General features: G+C 34.3%; 1 protein-coding gene across 4 annotated transcripts in view; it reads right to left on the bottom strand.

The window, feature by feature from the left end:
* Window positions 1–6,571: 6,571 nt before the first annotated feature.
* Window positions 6,572–24,287, bottom strand: part of LOC106869232 (target of Myb1 membrane trafficking protein) — a 139,777-nt gene continuing 122,061 nt past the window's right edge. The window contains exons 13-16 of one of the 4 annotated variants that reach the window (XM_014914881.3): window positions 22,850–22,876; window positions 10,005–10,055; window positions 9,201–9,234; window positions 6,572–6,827 (exon numbers count right to left, since the gene is read on the bottom strand). In XM_014914881.3, the coding sequence (XP_014770367.1) occupies window positions 6,673–6,827; window positions 9,201–9,234; window positions 10,005–10,055; window positions 22,850–22,876 (267 nt within the window). In that variant the 3' untranslated portion in view covers window positions 6,572–6,672. The remainder of the gene's footprint in view (window positions 6,828–9,200; window positions 9,235–10,004; window positions 10,056–22,849; window positions 22,877–24,287) is intronic. The other 3 variants (XM_014914883.3, XM_014914882.3, XM_089346966.1) reach the window with 3 other exon arrangements.

Raw genomic sequence — 24,287 nt, 5'->3', positions numbered from 1 at the left:
ACTGCATTTTCTAGTTTGATTCTGTTTAAGGTAATTTATTTTGAATAGACGATTTACATTTTACTGTAAGGAAATATGGTAATACTATAAAATTCTGTTATATACATATATAATCTGTTGGTGGGTAAGATTCAGAGAAGAAGCACTCTTATATGAATAGAATACAGTAGTTTATATACAGTTTCATCCCAGGTTGAGCTTTCACAATACTTTCTAAATTCAAATCTCATCAAAATTAACTTTGCTTTCCATCCTTTCATGGTTGATAAAAATGCCAATCATGTATTGGGGGAATATGTGTGTGTGTGTGTGTGTGTATGGCAGTGTCATCCTACTCAGTTACTTATTTCCTAAATTTGTGGTTTTGTATCTCAGATAGTATCACTATTTTCAAGTCACTTGTTGAAAAACTGCAGTTTTAATTATTTTCCAGGCAAGCATGGGCTAGACAAATACATATTATCAATGCATTGTTTCATTTTATACGTTTTTAGGTGATGTTGGTTTCTAGAATGCTGGTGTTCTGTCATTTTACATACTTATTATCATGTGATATGGGCCTACAACTGGAGCCTTTCCTGTTGCTAACCCATACCTGTTTTTCAAGAAAGATATATCTTATTCTACATGTCTCTGAAAGTTCAGAAGATAATTTGTTTAAAGGAAAATTACAACAAATGTTGCTGCATCTAGCTAAAGTTTTTCAGAATGTACATACTTACACACATATATAGGCATGTATGGATATATGTATATGATGGTCTTTCTACAGTTTTCATCTACCAAATTCACTCACAAAACATTGGTCAGCCTAAAGTATCATACAGTGGGACTGAACCTGAAATTACATGGTTGAAAAGCAAACTTCTTAACCACACTGTCTCTGTAATAGAAAAGACTTCAAATAGAATTATCTAAAGCAATTAAAGTTACTTAAAAAAAAGGAACTTTATTTAGAGACAGGACCAATTTCTTAAAGGAAAGACATAAAACTGATATAAATAGCCTTGATGTTATACTGGACTAAATCACTCAAGAAGGATGAAGTGTAAAGTTAATGTTGCATGTGTCTGTGGAGTGCTCAGCCACTTGCACGTTAATTTCATGAGCAGGCTGTTCCGTTGATCGGATCAACTGGAACCCTCGACGTCTTAAGCGACGGAGTGCCAACAACAACAAAGTTAATGTTTAACAGCACTAGAAGACAGAACAGTGATGCAGCTAACAACTATAAGGTCTAGGTCTTGTTCTTTATCTTATGTACTGCTGCATCAACTCCAACAGCTTAAATATTAATGGTACCAAAACACAAATTAAGACTTACTTGAATCAAGGCCAGTGTAAACCAGAATGGGGTGGCGGGGTGTAGTTTTGGCACAACTGCTTTGGTGATAGACCATTTGGCACTGAAGGTAGACATAAAGAGAGAGGAGGAGGGGAGAGACGTTGAGATATATTAAATATCGAGTTACTTCCCTTTACAAGATACAAACGTGCTTCGGCAGATTATTTTTGCTGGTAAAGGAAAAAGTTCATTATCATCACTTAATGTCTATGTTGATACAGGGTGGACGGTCAGAACAGAATAAGACGGATCCAAAGACCGCATTGTGCTCCGATGTCTGCCTTGACATGGTTTCTACAGCCAGATGCTGAATCTAATGCTAACAACTTTGTAATTAGGTGGGTTTTTTTTTTACATAGCACAGCACTAGTGAGGTCACCGTGACATCTGCAAGATTAAGATCTCCTTTGACAAACTGTGGCTTCACTAGAGAGGGAGGTGACTTTTTTTTTTGCTAGAGGGTGAGAAAATGGGCTTGTAAAGAACTTGTTTCTTGCTGTAGAAAAGCAATATGGCTACTCACATTACTGATGAAAGTGTGGCCAGGGTGAAGCTAGGAAGGAAAATATATCAAAAATTGTAATTCTATTTAGTTTTCCATGTAGTATTTACAAGCATCCTTATATTTCTCTACTTTCTGCTGTGCTTGACGTCCAACTAAATAAAACCAATTATGAAGAATAGAAACAAAATTGTTTCAACACCAGAATGTCCTACATCAAGCAAGTTTTGTGCAAAATCAGTGGCAGAGGAATGTCCCTAACTAGTGTTTGACTGCTATTTTATTGACACCAGTAGGATCTGATCCAAGACTGCAAAGGGACAATAAACAGTGTGAAATATTCAATCTAATACTGCATCTCTTCTGCCACAACAAATTTTAATAAATGATAACAAGAATCTGTTTAATTTAGGCAAAAAGCCAGTAATTTTTAGGTTTGTCAATATCACCAACCCTAGAATTTGAGGGATACTTAATTTTAATGGCTCTGAAGGAGTGAAAGTCAACATTGACTTAAGTGGGATTTGAATTCAGAATGTAAAGAACTGGACAGCTCACCACATTTTAATAATAATGATGATAAATAATCCTTTCTACTGTAGGCATAAGGCCTGAAATTTTGGTGGGATGGGTAAGTTGATTACATTGACCCCAGGGCTCAGATGGTTCTTATTTTATCAACCCTGAAAGGATAAAAAGATAAGTTGACCTGGGTGAAATTTGAACAAAGAATGTAAACTGAGAAGAAATGCCAGTTAGCATTTTGTCTAACACAAAAGTCAAAACAAGCAGCAACAAAATTTGAACTCGGGACATAAAGAGCTGGAAGAAATACTGCAAGGTATTTCTTGGAATGCTCTAACTTCTCTTACATAATGATGTAGATACTAACTGTTAAGAGTAAAAATTAGTTAAATATTAATTAAGTTTTCAAACATGTGTAGGGATAAAACCTATACATCACTTTATAAACCTTTTGTAAATGTCAAAAAAAAGAAAAAAAAACATCATGCCTAAAGGCAAAATTAATAGTTAAAAAAATTATAATTCCCTTTTCATTATTGAGTATTTTTCTTGGTTTATTTTATTTTATTTAAAAGAAAAAGTACATTTTTATATCATTAATTCTGTAAAAGTGAAATACTATTTATAGAAGTAGCGCTAATGACATATAAATTAAACTTTACGATACGAAATGGAAGCTAAATATTGTCTTAGGCATATTAATTAAATCACCATTCCTGATAAATCTCATTTTTTTCTTCTTGTTCTTTACACACACACACATATATATACACATGTGTGTATATGTTATTTTTTTAGTTCATGCAACATTTATTGTATCTCCTGTCACAAAAGGTTTTATTTTTAAACAATCTTTTTGAAAGAAACAATAAAACTGAGTTAGTGGAGAAGTGATGATTTAAGTGTATTTAAGAGCATAACAAGGAACCAAAGAGATTATGTTAGTTCTACATCTGGGTGATATAAAGGATCTTGATGGACTCCAGACAAAACTTCAAGTTGGAATACAAATGAAGAACTAACAAAGGGCTGTTAATAGTTTTGATTCTTGCTGCAAATAATGTAGTACAGCAAGCAACACAAACAAATAAAAGAAAGCAAATGAAAGATTGTGGGGTAAAATAAAAAGAGAAAATTCTAATAGAACTGGATGTTTGTGGATATTCAAATAATTTCTGCTGTTAATTTTCAATCTAATATTTCAGGAATCTATTTATGTCAAATAAACAATAATAAATAAAAGATGTAGATAAAAGAAAGAATCTAAAAATAAATCAATAAGACATTTAAATAACAATGTTGTTAGCTGGCGTTTTTCCTGTCTTCAATAAACATGGAACTTTTATCAATAAGTTTCATTTATCCATTGATGGCATTACTTCATATATTATATATATATATAAGGATCCAAAGTGAAGAAAGATTGTTAAGAATGTCATAGTGGAGAAGAAAACTGCAAGGTCAATCCAACAGTTTAATATAATAATAGTGATGGTTTAAAATTTTGGTACAAGGCCAGTAGCTTTAGAGGCAGGAATAGCTCAATTACATTGCCACCTGCCTCCTACCCTTCTCCTGTGCTCAACTGGTACTTATTTTATCAACCTTGAAAGGATAAATGACAAAGCTGACTTCAGCAGAATTTGAACTCAGAATGTAAAGAGCCAGAAGAAATGTCACTAGACATTTTGTCTGGCATGCTAACTGCCTTAATATTAACAATTCTTTCTACTAAAGGTGAAGGCCTGAAATTTTTTGGGGGAGAAGGGCTAGTTGATTATATCAACCCTAATGTTCATCTGGTATTTATTTTATCAACACTGAAAGGATGAAAGTTAAAGCTGACCGTGGTGGAATTTGAATTAATAATATAAAACCAGAAGAAATGCTGCTAAACATTTTGCCCAATGTGCTAACTATTCTGCCAGCTGGCAGTAATAATAATAAGCCTTTCTGCTTGAAATTTTACGGGAGCAGGCTAATTGATTACATCAACCCCACTGTGCAACCGTTACCTATTTCATCGACCCAAAAGGAGGAAAGGCAAAATTGACCTCGATGAAATTTGCACTCAAAGTGTAAAGACAGACGAAATGCTGCTAAGCATTTTGCCTGACCATGACCTGCTAATAATTCTGTCAGCTCGCCCCATTCTTAATAACAATAATAATATGACACATCTTCCCTTATCTTGTATCTGTCAAGAGTAATTGGGTAATATTGTTTGTAACAAAACAACTGATACGCACTTTCTTCATTTATATCAGACAAAGAGAAGGAAATGGGTAAGAGAAAAATATGAAAAAATAAATAAATAAAAGAGAAAGAGGGTTTATAATAAGAGCTGATCAGTGTAGAGCATAATGAAAATAAAAAAGGCTTATTTTGCTTTGATTGTAAGTAGGTTTAAATTACTATTGACTCAATAGTATTTTTTTTTATTTTTTTTTGCATTCTATTTTTCTCTTTTATTGCATTACTCTCCACTGGCAAGGCTCAACAGAGATTACATGATGGTTTCATTAATATTGGCCTCTCTTTTTCTTCTCATCCTTCAGTTGACATTCAGCAATGCAAATGGTGCAGAAAAGAGGGATGAAAGGGGAGGTAATAAAGTTATTAGGAAGTGAAGAGAAATATGATAGCTTTCAATGGCACAAGACCCGAAATTTGTAAATAGTGAGTATTACAGTTAAATGGATTGACTTAAAGTATATAATTACTGGTATGTATTTCATCGAATTAAACTACGGGGGTAAAGGGAAAAAATAAATACCTCAACGAATTTAGTCTAGTACTCTACTGCTTCTGTTACTCCACTGCAATAATAATAACCCTTTCTAATATAAGCACAAGGTCTTAATTTTGGGGAGTGGGAGAGGGTTAGCCGATTATATCGACCCTGAAAGAATGAAAGGCAAAGTCAACCTTGGTGGAATTTGAACTCAGAAGGTAAAGCTGCTAAGCATTTTGTCCAGCATGCTAATGATTCTGCCAGCTTGCTGTCTTAATAATAATAATAATAACAGTTTTTTTTTTATTTAGGCAGAAGGCCTGCAATTTTGAGGGGACCTGAGTTTAGTCAATTCTGTTGACATCAGTATTTGGCTGGTACTTTATTTTATTAACCCTGAAAGGATGAATGGCAAAGTTAACCTTGACAGAATTTGAACCTAGAATGTAAAGACGGACAAAATGTTGCTGAGCATTTTGTCTGCCATGCTAACATTTCTGCCAGCTCACCGTCTTAATAATAATAATAATAATAATAATAATAATAATAATAATCATAATAACATTTTGAATAAAATCATTGTAAGAACAAGTGATGTTAGCTGTTATGTGTTGATCTACCTGCATAAGTGTGTGTGTGTGTGTGTGTATATGTGGTGAGAGAAGGGAAGAGAGAGAAATATGTATGTAAAAAAAAAAAAGAGAAAGAAAAAACAGGAGCAGGTGTATGTGCTTGTTATGTACATGTGTGTGCATGAAGACAAATTTTTTTCGTCTTAGAAAGGTAACTGTCATTACATTTGAATGTATGTACATGTGTGTGCATAAAGATAGAAATTTTCTTATTGTCTTAGAATGTGACTATCATCACGTCAGGATGTTATTCTATGCAAGCACATTTTGGGTTGTGGATGTGTAGGTGTGCTTAGCGGAAGAAGAAGTCTTAACACACGTACACACAGAGAAAGTATTTTTTTCTTCACCTACCCCTCCCCCCTCTCACCAAAATTTGGTACATTTTAGATGGCTGTTCTGAATTCTGTTAGATATATATATAAAAAAAAAAGATATGAAGCCTCAACCTGGTATGACTATTACAGCCATCATCCAGCGATATATAATATATATATGTGTGTGTGTGTGTGTGTGTGTGTATATATATATATATATATACACACACACATATATATATATATATATATATATATATATATATATATATATATATACACACATATATATATATATATATATATATATATATATATATATATATATATATATACACACATATATATATATATATATATATATATATATATATATATATATATACACACATATATATATATATATATATATATATATATATATATATATATATATATATATATATATATATATATATATATATATATATATATACACATATATATGCATATGTATGTATGTATATATATATATATATATATATATATATATATATATATATAAAGAATGTCTGTGCCTCATGTCTTCAGGTATCAGGATACAGCGGTAGTTACAGATAGAGGCCAGTTGCTTGTTCTCATAGAGCAAACAGTGGACTGTCATCATCGTCTTTCTGCAACTGGCGTCGAGGGTTGACAATGGGTGGCTGTGACGTAGAACCAGCAGTACTTGCAGAAATTGTTGGTAAATTATCAGCAGCAGCTGCCCGCTCTTGAAGGAATTTGTCAAACTCTGCAAGACAGATAAAGTACATATTGATATATATATATATTTATATAAAATACTCAATTCAAGCATTTCTTACTATCCAAAATAAGCAAAAAAGATGGGCTAGTGAGACACATTAAGGCTATGTCAGTGAAGAAGTCGAAAAATAAGTCAGTCTCTATACATCACCAAACAAAAATTTGAGTTGAAATAAACTGAGAGAGACAGCCATCCATTTTTGTGTAAAATACTCACGTACATCACCCCTTTATTTATCAGAATTCATGCTGTTGGTCTATTTGAGTTACTTTCCTTGATTCATTTTGATCTTTAATTATGCAAATTATAGTGGCAAAAAATTATTAGCAGCTCTTTCTCTTTATCTTACAATCCTTATCAGCTGATCAAAGCAGGCTAGAGTAGATTCAATTATGCCTATGAAGTCTAATAGACTGAAACTTGTCCACAATTGTCTGCAACAAAGATCAGATTCTCCTTTCCCTACCAAGAATGTAAATCAACTTAGATTTATTCCTAATGTCATGACATTATCTCCCTTTTTCTTTAGAGGGGTGCTAACAACTGAAGCTAGAATTTTGCCTTTTTTTCACTGATCCTCCACCCTTTTTTTTAAAGTCTTTTAGTCAGGAGGAAAAGTGGTATATATAAGGCCTTCAAGACTAGTGGAATGCAGGAGGCTAGTATTCCAAAACCAACGATATGATTTGAATACTTTCAACAAAGTAGACTCGACTAAAAATACCCAAGATTAAGTTTCCTCCATCCAGATTGAAGTCTAGAGGGAAATTTCACTCATGATATTTATGCACAAGTTGTTCAGCACATCACCCCTTTAACTTAATAATCATTGTAGATTGTTTTGTTTTTGATTTGCAAGATTCTTGATGCAAATTGATATGTATTGAAATACAGGAGGGTCATTATGCTAATAATAAACAACACACGCCTGTTATATTTCACTTATATTACTAGTAAATTCTTTAATATTTAACCAATTAATCAAAGACAGACAGGAGTAGAGAGAAAATGCCATTGATGAGATTGCAAATGGTGATGAAGGGATATTGACAAACCTAGCTGATTGATTGACTAACAATCAAACTATCAATTAGTTAGACTATTAACCACAGTATGTTTATTACTGGTATAAAAACCTACCTGAAATACAATAATATTATAGATAATCGTGTAGAGAAATGTTAAAATAAAAGAAAAAAATATCACAATGAAATTATATTGTAGAAAAAGTAGATTAGTTGTGTGAGGTGCAATTGATTACATGGTAATAAACCCTAAATGTGTTATAGTCCTTGTGTTTTGTCTCAATACTACATACATTATTCTCCACATTTCAGACTGAATGGGAAAAACTGCCATTTGAGCCATTGCAATAATTGATTAAAAAAAAAAAAAGACAAAAACTAAGTCATTCTTGGGAATAACAGTTATATATAAGGCCTCTATTAGTCAGTGTTGGCTCTGTATCTGCACATATTATTAAGCTCATGCAAAATTTGTTATATCTCCCGTCACAAAAGGTTTTATTTTTAAACAATTTTTTTGAAAGAAACAATAAAACTGAGTTAGTGGAGAAGTGATGATTTGAGTGTATTCTTGGAGAATAACAAGGAACCAAAGTGATCTGGGTGATATAAAGGGTCACAGTGAACTCAAGATAAAACTTCAAGTTGGAATACCAAAGAAGAACTAACAAAGGGCTGATAATAGCTTTGATTCTTGCTGCAAATAATGTAGTGCGGCAAGCAACACAAACAAATAAAAGATTATGGGGCAAAATAAAAAGAGAAAATTCTAATAGAAATGGATGTTTGTGGATATTCAAATAATTTCTGCTGTTAATTTTCCATAATTTTCATGTATATGTAGACCTGTGCGGTTCATGCATGCAAGTCTCCTCATATCACATCACTGGGAAAGGCCACTGACTTGGGCTGATACAGCTTGACGTCAGTATCATTGCAAATATTATTGTCAGAATGTAAAGAGCAAGAACAGATGCTGCAAGACATTTTTCTTTATCATTTAACAATTCTGCTAATCAATGGAGAAAATGTAATTAATGTTGACCTCAACAGGATTTGAACTTAGAACACAAAATCAGATTAAATGCTGTAAGACATTCCATCCCACACTCTAACACTGTTGTCAATTTGCTGACTTGAATAACAATTAAGTCAGTATTTTTACTTCATCCCAAGTCTGTTATGTACTAAAATGGTTAAGACAACAATCCCATCATTTGAAAACTAACATACAAAACAAAGAAATAAGTAAAAATGTAAATGGAAACAGTTAAAAAAATGTTTCATATTAACAGTAGAAATATGAATTATATATATAAAATAATTAACTAACCTGAACTGCTTATGGATTCTGTACCTTGTCCATCCTATTAATATATAAAATTTTGACATTCTTTAAAAAACAAAAGTAATTATATTTTTAACTGCAACATAGTATTAAATGTGTTCCTTTAATAAAAATATGTCAGGATGTCAGTTTTCTAACAAAAAACCAGATTAGTTTAAACCATTTATGTAGTGAATCCAATCTATTAGTAGCAGTTACCTGCCATTATTAAAACAGATATTATTTATATTAAAAACGACCAAATTATTTTACTAAACTCTTCAATATATTCAAAATAATTGAAACGAAGAGAGAATATGCCAAAAGAAATTTGGTAACAAAAGGGTTAATATATTTTGAGGAATCCAGAGTAAAATTTGTTCAGCTTGGTTGCAAAACATTTGGTTATTATATTTAATACTTTTAATTTTTTTTTTTACTATAAATGAGGCAAGTATATAAATACTGATAAACGTCTTTCTCATTTACTTCTATGATGGTTTTGGTTTGCCTAGCTTTGAAGTATACCGTTTTTTTTTAATGCTGTAAGTCTTCGAAAGGATTTCCCATAGATGAACTACTGCAGCTAAAAGCATTTAACAATACTTACATTAAGTATGTGAAATTGATAATAGACAACAGATTTGAAAGCGTGACTTAACAGTAAAAGTCAAAGTGATGTGTGCATACACATTTCAATTGGTATGCATGAAGGTACACACAAAACATAACACACTTCACTGATTGCATCAGACTGTAGCTAGGTTATCCAGATATTACACACACACAAAATCATGAAGAGAGACTTACATTGGCTAACCACTGTGCCATCTCCTTCAAGTCTTCTTCTTTATCAGACAGCTAAGAAAAAAAAAAAAAGAGAAAATATATTAGAAACATAAGGAATATATATATATATATATATATATATATATATATATATATATATATAGAGAGAGAGAGAGAGAGAGAGAGAGAGAGAGTTACAAATTATAAGTGCTAATCTTGTATTTAGAATGTATGCTTACAATATTTACAGTCATACATCTAACAATATCAAGTTGCTACAAGAGATGCTAGGTGTCAGGTATATTTAACAAAGGGAGAAGCTGACAGAACGAGGTTTGTACATGTTCTGTGACACAAGGAACAGGGGTGTGAAATAACCCAGATTGCAAAGTTGTGTACAAGAGAGGACTGAAATGTTGTTAGGAAGAAGCATGTTTGAAATGTAAATGACACACTTGTCCTTACTGACACTGTAAAGAAAAAGGCAAAGAAATGCTTTTCTGTGAAGTTGTTGAATAAGGAGAATGTATGGGAAAGAGAAGGTCTACTCCAAGTGTCACAAATACATTTATGAAAATGGAGGTAGGGGAGGTGGGTGGACTAATGAAATGATTCCAAGAAATGTTTGAACAGATCCCTAGAGATAATTGATAGTTTTTGTTGCATAGGTGACCTAATTAGTAGCGAGATGAATACTGAAAGCATTGTATCTAGAGTGAGAACAGGGTGGGAAAAGTTCATGAAGCTGTTACCTCTGCTTGCAACAGAATAAGGGGGTAAATTGTGTAATACTTATACATAAAGTATGATGCTGCATCTCAGCAAAAAATGGGCCTTCAATATAGATGTGTAATGGTTATAAAGAAATGAAGTAAGTATGCTCTATTGGATATGTAATGTTAATGTGCATGAACAACGGAGCACAAAGGAGCTGAGAGAAAAGTTGCATATAAGAGGAATCTTTTATGCAGTGTGCAAGAGAGAAGCCTGTGCTGGGTACAGGTATGTAATGCATATGGAAGGTGATAGTTGTATAATGAATTGTTGAGTGCTCAAAGTTGATGGAAAAGGGAGACAAGATAGGAAAGAGAAGTGATGAAGCTGACACTCTTGAATGAGATATCAAAAAAGAATAGTGATGAATGGTGACATGAAGTGCTGGAAATGATCTGACCACTGGTGCAAGCATGGCAAAATATTGTTAAAATGATAGCAGTAATAGAAGCTAGGATGTATGTCTACACTGAGTCTCTTGTATCTATTATATTCCTATTAAATCTCCACCCACTGCCCTCTTTGTTATCTTCTCATCTACCATTTATCTTCTCTTCTTATTCACTGTATCACAGTGCCACATGTAGCTATGGATGACAATTAATCAGGCCTTATTTAATCATCTATTTATCACTCCACTCCTCTTCCATCGCACAAATATGTAACAAGGTATGATACTAGCTTTGTTCGTATTCAGTATCCCTCACCATCATCCTTCTTTACTGCTTACCATCACTCGCTTGTTCTCTCCTCCACTTTAATCACTCGTCATCATCATCCACCTCTCCCATTTACTGTTACTCATCTCTATTGCTAGCTTTGCATTACCATCATTCATATTTTGCTATCCATTAAACTCCTCATGTAGGCTTCTTATTCAATCTCCTTACCAATAATCAGTATGTAACTGCCTATCATATCTCTCCTCCATTACTCCCTCTCCTACCTATCACTCTATTTCTCTTCTTTCACTCTTTCAGTCACAACTATCTTTTATTCACTCTCTCAGTCAAGTTTGCCTTGAACAAACAAAACAACATAGGGTGGAGAGGACTCTTTAGTCTTACAGAGAATATGACTACCACTATAGTGCTGGTGCCATGATAAAATGCACCCAGTACACTGTTAAGCAGTTGGTGTTAGGAAGGGCATCCAACAAGAGAAACCATACTAAAAATGAAACATGCAAGCAAGACCTGGTCTTTTGACCCAGTTAGGAGAGAGCAGTAGCTCTAAATAAAACAGATTTGAACTGTAATGACTCATCCGACCATTGCTAACAGAGAAAAAAAATGATGAGGTTGAGATTATATTTTGACAGGCTTGATCTTCAGCTGTCATTAGATGAGTAAATAATCTCTACTAGATTTGAACTAGGGAATCTTTATGCAGTGTTCCTTCCAGTGGTTAAAAATGTTATAGTTAATTCGGTTGAACTCAAAAGTAGATAAAGCTATAAGTGTGTAAATAATAGGCTAAAAAATCCCATTGGATAGTAAAAATTGAAGGCTGTCTGAGGGCTCTTCTCTACTTTGAGTTCAAGCATTAAAAAAACAAATAATTTCACGTCTCTCAAAGTTTTAGAATTCTTATGACAGAAATAACTTATTACAATTAGTTTGAATGCAAGTCTGGGACTCAAGAACTATGGATACATCCAAGAATAAGACTTGACAGTTAGTGATCAATCAAGAAAGAAAAAAGTGTAGATGTAATGATAAGGTAAGCAGTTTGAAAAAATTATAATGCTATATAGATAGTTGCAGAGAGTAACATAACATTAGAGAGTGAATATAATGAAAGTTGCTATACGTATATATCATCATCATCATCGTTTAACGCCCGCTTTCCATGCTAGCATGGGTTGGATGATTTGACTGAGGACTGGAGTGTGGCAAAGGTTGTTTTCTGCACATTTTCAGTCTTTATTGCCCCTGAGCATCTGCCACATACAAAAACTATCTTGCTAGTTAGCCTTCCTTTGATATTGCTGCACCACTTATGTGTCCATAGCTTACACTGGGCACATCTTATGGAGTTTCGACCTACGCCTTTTCTACAGATCGAGCAGGGCCATCTACCTGAAGGGGTTTGTGTTTTGTCTACCTTCCTACTTATTAGGACTTTGGTTTTAGCTAGGTTGACTCTAAGGCCCTTCGATTCTAGTCCTTGCTTCCACACCTGAAACTTCTCCTCTAGTTCTGATAGTGACTCAGCAATTAAGGCAAGGTCATCAGCATAGAGGAGTTCCCAGGGTCATTCTGTCTTGAATTCCTGTGTTATTGTCTGGAGGACTATGATAAATAGGAGGGGGCTGAGGGCTGAACCTTGGTGGACCCCTACCTCTACCTGGAATTCTTCACTGTACTCGTTGCCAACCCTCACCTGACTGACAGCATCCCTGTACATGGCTTGTACAGCTCTCACTAACCACTCATCTATCCCTAGTTTCCTCATTGACCACCAGATAATGGAGCGGGGGACCCTGTCAAAGTCTTTTTCCATGTCAATGAAAGCCAAGTACAGAGGTTTATCTTTGGCTAGGTATTTCTCCTGCAGCTGTCTTACCAGAAATATAGCATCAGTGGTGCTTTTCCCTGGAACGAACCCAAACTGCATCTCATCTAAACTGACTCTTTCCCTAATTTGTTGGGCTATGACCCTTTCGGTAACCTTCATTACCTGGTCCAACAACTTGATACCTCTGTAATTGTTTGTGTCTAAAGCATCACCTTTACCTTTGTAGTAGTTGACTATGGTGCTGTTACACTAGTCATTGGGTATGACTCCTTCGTCTATCACCTGATTAACTATACTGGTGACTATGTTATAGCCGACACTGCCAGATATTTTGAGCATCTCTGTAGTGATTCCTGATGGGCGGGGGGCTTTCCCTGTCTTCATACTCTTGATCGCTTTATCTACCAAGGTACTGTCAATTAGGATAGCTGGTCCCTCTGTTGGGTCGACATGTGGCAGACTCTCTTCCTCCCATTCATTCTCTTTATTAAGTAGCCTTTCATAGTGGTGTCTCCAAGCCTCTCTTTTTGCAGCCTTGTTTAGTGCAAGTGAGCCATCATCCAAGCGAACACATTTCTCTCCTACGACATCACAATTCTCTCTCACACACTGTCTCGCAACATGAAATATTTCAAGTCTTATATATATATATATATATATACACACACACACACACATACATATATTAAAGGAAAAAACAGTATGAATGCAGGGCTTCAGCATAACCCTAGCCATTATTAAAATAAACCACAGTATCTATCTATCTATAGATAGATAGATAGATAGATAGATAGATAGATAGATAGATATACACATGAAAAAATATACAAAATAATGATTATTATTTTAAGTAACACTTCTTTTGGCTCTTTACATTCTGAGTTCAAATCTTACGATGATCAACTTTGCCTTTCAGCTTATCATGGTCGATGAAAAATAGAGTGCCAGTTGAGCACTAGGGTCAATGCTGGCCTTGTTCCAAAAACCATTATTACGACTACTATTATTATTTCCTGGGTATTTGCTTTTATTTTTTTTAATTTTTACTCTGGCAAAAGACCACAAATTTATTTACAAGGACTAATAGGTATAACTGAGAGTGAAATGGGATCTCAATGAGATTCAATCTCAGAATGTAAAGAGATGTAATCAACTAATAGAAGGTATTTTGCCTACTGCTCCGCCAATTCTATCACTCGCTAGCATTTGTAGTAGTTGTAGTAGTAATAGCAGTAGCAGTAGTAACTGAAAAAAAACTATTTATAATTTAGGTACAAAACCAGCAATTTTGAGCACTGGGGTTAGTTGATACTATCAACTCCAGTAGAATTTGAACTCAGAATGTAAAGGGCTGGAAGAAATGCTGCTAGGCATCCTGTACTAAGGATTCTGCCAGATTGCTGCCTTAATTCATTATTTTAAATTTTGGTATAAGGCCAGCAATTTTAAGGGAGTTGGGCAAGTTGATTACATTGATCTCAGTACTTAACTGGTACTTTATTTTATGATCCCTAAAAAAGATTTAAACGCAAAGTTGACCTCAGTGGAATTTGAACTAAGAATGTAAAGACCCCCAAAGAGATGTTGCTATGCATTTTGTGCAATGCATTAAATGATCATGTTACCAGCTTGCCACCTTTTGAATAATAATCCTTTCTACTATAGATACAAGGCCTGAAATTTTGAGGGGGTGGGATGGCTAGTTGATTACATTAACCCCAGTACTTGACTGGTATGCATTTTACTGACTCTGAAAGGATGAAAGGCAGAGTCAACCTTGGTGGCATTTGAACTCAGCAGATAAAGCAGGAAGAAATGTTGTTAAGCATTTTGTTCAGTGTATTAGTGATTCTGCTGGCTTTCTACAACAATAACAATAATAATAATAATGATAATGGTTTCAAATTTTGGCACAAAGCCAGCAAGTTTGGATGAGGGGGATAGTTGATTACATCAATCCCAGTGTGTAACTGGTACTTACTTTATCAACCCCCGAAAAGATGAAAGGCAAAGTCAACCCTGGTGGAAATTAAATTCACAATATAAAGACAGACAAAATGTTGCTAAGCATTTTACCCAGTGCTAATAATTCTGCTAGCATGCTACCTTAAAATTGATGATAATAATGATTTCAGATTTTGGCCCCATGCCAACAATTTCGGGGGAAGAGACTAATTGATTACATTGACCCCAGTGCATAACTGATACTTATTTCAATGACCCCGAAAGGATGAAAGGCAAAGTTGACCTTGTTGGGATTTGAGCTCAGAATGAAAAGATGGACAAAATACTGCTAAGCATTTTGCCCAGCATACTAATGATTCTACCAGCTCACAGCCTTAAAAATAATAATAATAATAATTCTTTCTACTATAGGCACAAGGCCTGAAATTTTAGGGGAGAGGACCAGTTGATTATATCAACCCCAATGTTTCACTGGTGCTTAATTTATCGACACTGAAAGGATAAAGGGCAACGTTGATCTCGGCAGAATTTGAACTCAGAATGTAGAGATGGGTGAAATACCACTAAGCATTTTGTCCAGCATGCCAATGATTCTTCCAGCCCGCAGCCTTAAAAGTAATAATAATAATAATAATAATAATAATAATAATAATAAATCACATTAGTATTTTATGTAAATAGCAAAGATTTTGATGAACAGTGAAATATACTGTTGGAATAAGCATAGGTGAGAAATATGAGCTGAGTTGGTTGCAACAATGTGAGATCTCTTGTAACTTGGTACACACAAAATCTATAATACAGTGCTACTGGTGAACTGGAAAGCAAGTGATAGATCCAAAAAAAATTCAAAGACAAAAGTAAAACATTGTTTTAATCATACAAAATACACAGAAATGATTTGTAAAAATTCCCCTGATCAAGACATGTGCCAGTTTGGAAAAAATATTGTGATTGCATTACAAATGCAGTCATACAATGAAGGTCTTTGGCAAACATAATGCAAGGAGACACGAGTGATTAAACATGTGTGGATAATAAACATTCAAAATAAATACTGTTTCTGACTACACTTCTTGCCATGCAGCCAACTTTATAGGCATATAAACACATCAATATGTAAACCAAGGTGGAGGACTTCAATATAACTGACAAGAAAAGATAGCACACAGACAACTGGACAAACATGGCAATTGATGACCATTTTCACAATGGAAAAAAAATACAGTGGAAAAAAACAACAGGAAAAAAAAAAACAAAACAGAAGAAGATATTGCTGCAATGACAATGTAAGTAAAAACACTATAAATCAAATAAGCATGCTATAAAGTAGAGAGGTAGAGAAAGAGATAAAGAGAGAGATGGGTTTGGACAGAAGACAGTGATAGAAACAGATATATATATATATATATATGTATACAATCATACATATATATATATGAGGGGTGTATAAAAAGTTTTGAGCCTAACCTAGAAACGGGGCTGTTAGATAGCTGAAACAATTTTTTCTGCTAAGTACAGTCTTTTCAGAGTATTCTTGCTCAGTTTCATGATTCTGGTATTTTAATTTTTTTTTGTTGCAGATTTTTGAATAAGCAAGTGTCGAGGTTACAAGGAAAATGGAGAAAACTGAGTATCGTGCTGTCATAAAGTACCTTCATTTGAAAGGCATGACTCCATCAAAAATCCATGAAGATATAGTGAGAACCTTAACAGACAATGCTCCTTCATATGCAACAGTCAAAAGCATGGCAGGGAGAGTGTGAAAGATAATCCCAGACCAGAGAGACCTCCAACTGCAACCACCAAGGACAATCTTGACCTTGCTCTTAGCATGATAATGCAAGATCGCCAAATATCATGATGTCAGATAGCTGAGAGACTGGGTATCGCAACTGAAAGAGCAGACAACATTGTGACAAAGAACTTGGGTTCTCAAAGGTTTCCACAAGGTGAGTCCCTCGCCTTATGACTCCTGAACAGAAATGCACCAGGTGCACATTGTCCACAAACAATCTGGAACTGTTTGAAGCCGATGAAGAGAATTTTATTGCTCATTTCATTACTATGGATGAAAGTTGGGTTCATCGCTACCAACCTGAAACCAAAGAACAATCAAAACAGTGGAAGCACACAGCTTCTCCTACCCCAAAGAAGGCCAGGGTCATTCCTTCAGCTGGCAAGGTCATGGTGTTCACTTTTTTTGATTTTCAAGGTGTCTCGCTGATCGATTACCTTGAAAAGAGTCACACCATGACAGGGCCGTATTATCCTCAGCTACTGCAACGCCTCCGAGAAGCAATCAAAGTAAAATGGTTGGGAATGCTTACCAGAGGAGTCCTTTTTCATCACAACAATGCTCCAGCCCACACCTCAGCAGTTGGCATGGCAACAATTCATGATTGTGGATACAAACTTGTTCCCCATCCACCTTATTCGCCAGACTTAGCCCCCTCTGACTTTCATCTATTCCCAAAAATGAAAGAAGCCCTAACTGGTCGCCATTATGCCAGTAACAATGACGTCATAGATGCTGTAGATTTCTCGAAGTCTCAAACAAAAGAGTTCTACGTCAGGATAATGGCGCTTCAGCACCGCTGGAGAAAGTGTTCAGCCATCAACGAGGACTATGTTGAAAAATAAATCATCAGAAGTCTTGTACCATGTTTTGTTTTTTTGAGGCTCAAGACTTTTTATAGATCCCTCATATATATATATATATATATATATATAGTGTTGACTGTTGGAAGGAAGAGTACTTGATATAGAGATTAATATTTTAATAATTGCTTGCTACTCTGGAGTTTTGTCTGAAGGCCCTGTGCACCCACAGATGAAACAGAGTAGCAAGAGACAACTCAGCCAATATATATATATATATATAATGATAGAGATGTATAGCTATAAAGAAATGGATAGAATAAGTCATATAGAAACTGAAAAAGTGAGAGAAAACAATAGAGAAAGAGAAAGCAAGAGATTTCAAGTAAGACAGAGGAATGAAACCTGTGCACCTTTCATGCAAGGACAAATTCCAGGACAACTGAATCCTTATGTTCACTTTTTATTATCTATTTGGAAAACTGTTACTAGCAATACAGAAATTATGCATGTAGAGAATGGGGGAAGAGGGAATCGGTAGTGCTGGTGTGAATTAACACCAGTTGGCTGCAAAGTATTGCGTGTTGTTGTCCAGACATGAAAGGATCAACAAAGCTCCATGGATGATTCTCTTTATTATAAAAAAAAAACAAAATACATTCTTTAGAAATTTATACTAAGGTTAATACTAAGATTAATAAAATTATGATTGAGGAGAGAAAACCCCCAATCTCCTTAAAATAATTCTAGTATATGTAAAAAGCTTGTATGTTTAAAGATTTTCATAATTTCGCTACTTTTAATAAGAATAATTCTTACAAATAAAGAAAGATATTGTTGTTGAAAATTAGATATCAGTAAGGAAAATAAAATCTTAATTTAATTCAGCTCAATCCTTAAGAAAGCTAGATGACAGAGTATACAGAAAAACAGTAAACTAAACAAGTTTCTTAAAAGAAATGAAAAATATTTCAAAAATGATAGATACAAGCTGGTTGATAGGTATTATAAATTATTTGTGTGTGTGTATGTATGTATATATATATATATATATATATATATATATATATACACACATATACACAGACTTATGTAAAATAAATAATTTTTTTCTTAGTACATTCTAATTGGGAAGTGATAGTAATTGGGATGGAGTTTAAATCCTATCAGTTCTTTTGTTATTCTGCTGGTTCCAGCTATTAGACTGGAACTGTTAAAAGGGAAATTCTAATTTTATATTGAAGAATACACAAGTGATTAGTTACATTTCTCATCCAGTTTCTAAGAAACGGGGAATGAATGACAGAAAAATATAAAGAAAAAAAAAACTAAAAAAATTATAGTCTAGTAGTTATTATTGGCCTATTTTCCTGCACCACTCATAAAGGACTACCTCCAGTTCATATATTCTTACAACACACTAGCACACACCATCCCTGTTTAACATCTGCCTTCTATGCTGGCATGGGTTCGACAGTTTGACAGGAGCTGGCCAAGCAGAAGACTGCACCAGACTTCTGTGTCTGTTTTGGCATAGTTTTTACAGCTGGATGCCCTTCCTAACACCAACTCCTGCACAGAGTGGACAGAGTGCTTTTTACATGGCACCAGCAGAGGAAAGGTCAGTTTTGGTATGGTTTTTACAGCTGGATGCCCTTCCAAATGTCAACCACTTTACAGTGTGGACTGGATGCTTTTTATGTGGTACCAGCACTGGCAGGGTCACCAAGTAACTTGCAAGACAAGGAATCTTTGAGAGGGGAGGGGGAATTGGAGGAGGTCATCTTGTGTTAGATGATGAAAAGTTAGAGTGTGACAGAAAAACACACTCACATAATATGTATGCAGGTGTGTGTGTGTATTGATGGTCTCCATGCTTTGATATCACATTCTAATTGCAAACAAATGTCACTGTCATACAAGCAGTGTTGTTCATTTGTAATGGACAGACATGATTTCATGTTGGCCATTGTATTGTTCAGGTTTGGAGGACTAGGAGAAATATATTTGGAAAGAGGTGAGAGTTGGTAACAGGAAAAACATCCAGCCATAGAAAATTTGCCTCAGTGAACTTTGGTCCATGCAAGCATGGAAAAGCAGATATTAAAGTTATGATTTTATATATATATATATATATATATATATAGGTATATGATAGGGTTGCCTCAATCCTTCAGGGGTAGTCTGAAGCATCCAAGCAACCAGGGGATGTTTAAATCCGGAGGCACTCCTGGGGATCACCTATACGGGTACCGTCTTGGGTAGAGGGCATCCAGAGGCAGGTAATTTATTGTTTAAACCGTAGTTTATAATTATATTTATGTGGAGAATGGAGCAACAAATACAAGAAGAAGCAGTTCTGTTGGGCTAGTTAGCCGTTGTTTTATTGTGTGGAGGTTATGTAATGAGTCATTGTGGAGGTTGAGGTTAGGTAGTGAGTCATTGTGAATGTTATGTAATAATCATTTACGTACGTTTCAATCTAGCCAATGGTTTGGCAGATCTCATCAGAATGTTGAGGAGTATGTTAAGAGTTCGTGGTGCGAGGGATGTAGGAGAAGTGATTGGTGGGTATATTAATGTATATGGTGGTGTAATAATAGCGATAGGTAAAGAAAGCCTTACGTTTTAGTTGAAGTTTTGTTGGTCTTCCTGTAAGGGGATGTAGGATGGGTGCTATTTAAGCTCATTATTCCGGTTTTAATCAAATGCATCTCCACGTGATTTTATGATTGAGGGATCCGTCGTATATTTATAGGGCTTTCCTATAAGGTGTTATCCACCCCTGATTGGAACTCTCCCGTATGACATGTACACATGCTCAGTGACTTGCTTTAACAGTTGCAATCAGCTGAATGCACATTGCCAGTGACATTTGACATAATTACCCACACTCTGTGGTCAGGATTCTTTTTTTGGTTTGATGTCGGTATCGAAGGGATTACCAGACACCGGACAATACAATGGGAGCAGCTTTCACTCACATCGTGGTATTCGATGCTGTGTACGTGTCTGTCGTGGTAAAATATGCCACTCCTTAACTGTTGCTTTGCTTTCATCCGTAGCACGAGGTAATTATGTCATTATCTGTGAAATTCGGCAACTTACAAAGATCTTTAGATCAGGCAATACTTCACCGAGAGGAGAGATAAGCTTCTGCTTATTCCTGTCTGAAGTATCGTCCGATACTTCAGACTTATCGTTCGATGAATTTACTTTGTTGACATTCTTCATCGACAGAATTTTTATTCCTTTCAACCTTTCAGTCAAGTCCGCCTTTCTTCCAGTAACATACTGTCCATATAATCTTAAATATTTCTTTAACTCAAGCACAGTAAGTACTTCGATAGCTGAATCATCAAGCTGCTTTATATCCATGATAAGACGTAAAACAATAACAATGGCGTGGGTAGCCTCCGGAAGTTTAATTATCTACATGGAGCGCCGCCTAGCCAAGGGAGATAACCTACTTATAGGAAAGCCCTATAGTACCGGCGGTGTTAGTACATTGAAGCAACCTTAAATTTAGGTGAAAAGGGGGCTAACTCTGGTCTTATTCGTATCTACTTATAATTAATAATACTTAGAGGGAAAGTTCTTTATGCATATTTAGTTTAGCTTAGGAAGTGTAGTGTATTATATATTTAATTATACTTAGAGAATGAGTATTTAGTAGCGTGAAGACAGATTAGACTAGATTCATATCTCCTGTTTAATAGGTTGTTCTTAGCCGTTAGGATCTCAAGGCACTCGGTTAAACAGAGTTGACAGCGTCTGTAGTTGGGTTATAGGAATTAGCTACTTTTAGTATGTACCACTTTAGTTTATATTCTATCTTATTGTTGTTTAGTTCCCAGATATACCTACTAAGCCCTGTTGAATTTGCCTTATTTCTGTTTTTAAAACTAGATAGGTGCTCATTATATCTAAGACGTATTTGGTTTTTCGTGGCCCCAATGTAAGATTTAGTTTGGCTGTTTGTTTGTACATCACATTGGTAAACTATATTATCTGTCTTGCATCTATTGGAGAAATTACATTTATTCCTGTCTCTACAGCCAACGTAAATGACTATTACATAACATTCACAATGACTCACTACATAACCTCAACCTCCACAATGACTCATTACATAACCTCCACACAATAAAACAACGGCTAACTAGGCCAACAGAACCGCTTCTTCTTGTATTTGTTGCTCCATTCTCCACATAAATATATATATATATATATCTGTAAAAATATGTGACACTTATTCAGTAGCCATGATAAAACTCCGAGTTTTGGATGCCAGGGTGGGAGCCCATGCCAACATCTCTTCAGTTATCCGGCCAATATATATATATATATATATATATATATATATATATATATACCGTTGCTATTATGCAAAAGTGTCATAAGTCCAAAACATTGCTTTTTCAGAAAATGAAAAAAATAGTTTCACCATTCCATAGCAAAACTGTTGTACAACACTGACAATTTTTGATATCTTGGCATCTGAAGCAGCTGGAGATATGATAGTTTGACCAAAAGAACTGGCTAAAAATAGATATTGAAAAAAAATGTATTTGGTCGTTTAACATAATTCAACGAGATATATATATATATATATATATATATATATATATATATATATATAACTCATACACACAGTGTAAAAATGTAATAAGTGCAGCTATATAGTCTAACTAATGATATATATTTAAAGATTAAAATGAACAGAAGCTAATTTTTCTTTTCATACCTCTCTACATCTATTTTGCAACAAAATTGGAAAATAAAATACAAATACAAAAGAAGAAACCAAACCAGAAAACAAAATCAACTAAAAAAAATAATAATGAGATGCATCAAGTTCTTCTAAACGTTTGTCTACCCAGAAGTCACAACTACAACATTCCAACAATCTCATTCCCCAGTGGAAACAGTTCTTGCAGGAATTAGTCAGATGAAATGTTGTATTGGTAAACTAGAGCAGGTGACAAAGTGTAAGTTGACTTTACCTCAAAAGAATCACCCATCGTGGGCAACTGAAAAGTAAATAAGATAGCAATAAATATTTGAGTGACACCTAGCAAGTCAACAGAAACTAGGAATGAGGACATGTTCATAAAAACACAGTCATATTGATCTCAAATAATTGGATATAAAATTGTCAGGTTGTTCCATAAATTATCTAATTTTTACCCCAATATTTAAATTCATAAGAAGAATAAATGATCTATCATAAATCTAATTTACATTTTATTTTACTATTAATGATAATTTGTCAATCAGTCAAGAGCTTTTTGAATGCCATGATTTTAAAATGTAAGAGATATTAAAATAACAGAGACACAAAAACTGGTTTTTAGGTTACCTAAGAAAGTGAATAGTTTTTTTATTAAGATACTTCTAATAATTATCTCATGAATGGTTGCTAATTCAAACAAGAGAATAAAGAAAGATATAGTTCAGGAATTTCTGCAAGAAGTCATTATTTCAGTTTAATTATGTGTCTCTTGTTATGGTAACAATGAATTCATAACTTTTTGACTTTCCAGAAAGGTTCCATTCTATCTTCACTGTTGTTAGTATACCTCACATGGTATAGTGCTTATGAGCATTTTTTCAGGAATGCAAAATAAAGTTTTTAGGAATGCAAAATAAAGTTGTAAAAGCAAAGAGTAGAACAAATGTTAATATATTCTCAATTATCTATCTGTTTTACTAATTTTCTCCAAAGTGAAAATTTTATTCTGTATATATTAATGAATGGTCGAAAATAGACATTTCTAAAATAATTCCTTAAAAGTTTCTAACCCAGTTCTTTGGTAGCTATGGAACACTTAAATGTAGAGTCAATCATCTAGACTGTTGAATCTGTCAAACTTTAGTCACAAACATTGACCTTTTTGAAATCATCATCATTATAAATCACTTGGTATATCTTCTGTAGCTCCAAGAGGTATGATATTCCCTCGCTTTTACCATGTAAATGCAGATTTTGTATACAGGGAGTCTTGTTTACTGACTGTTGGCAAAGTACATTACAAGATATGATTGTATCAGTAACATAAACATCTGAAAAATTAAGCTTAAACAACAAGACACACACGTCATTTCTTTCTATTTAGAAAACAGCATCACTCAAAAGATAAACCTGATATCATTATTATTAATGGTAGAATGGAAACAACTTACGAATAAATAAAGTCTTAATTTCAGTGACAATAGTGAAATAAAAGACAGTAAGTGTGGATGTTTAAGACTCAGAGTTGATGGTTGGATTCATTAGCAAAAAGGCATAGACACAGGGATGTGTATGTGTATGATACATACATTGGCTATTCCAATGCTATTAGTTTCATGCTTGGCATGTCATACAGCCAACAATACATCACTAGAAATATAGTTTCCCTGGGAAAATGTGTCTATTTGTATTTGGCACATTTGTGTCAA

This window comes from Octopus bimaculoides, chromosome 2, assembly GCF_046866305.1.
Source record: "Octopus bimaculoides isolate indiv1 chromosome 2, ASM4686630v1, whole genome shotgun sequence".
Taxonomy (NCBI): domain Eukaryota; kingdom Metazoa; phylum Mollusca; class Cephalopoda; order Octopoda; family Octopodidae; genus Octopus; species Octopus bimaculoides.
This window is presented reverse-complemented; position numbering and strand designations above follow the sequence as displayed.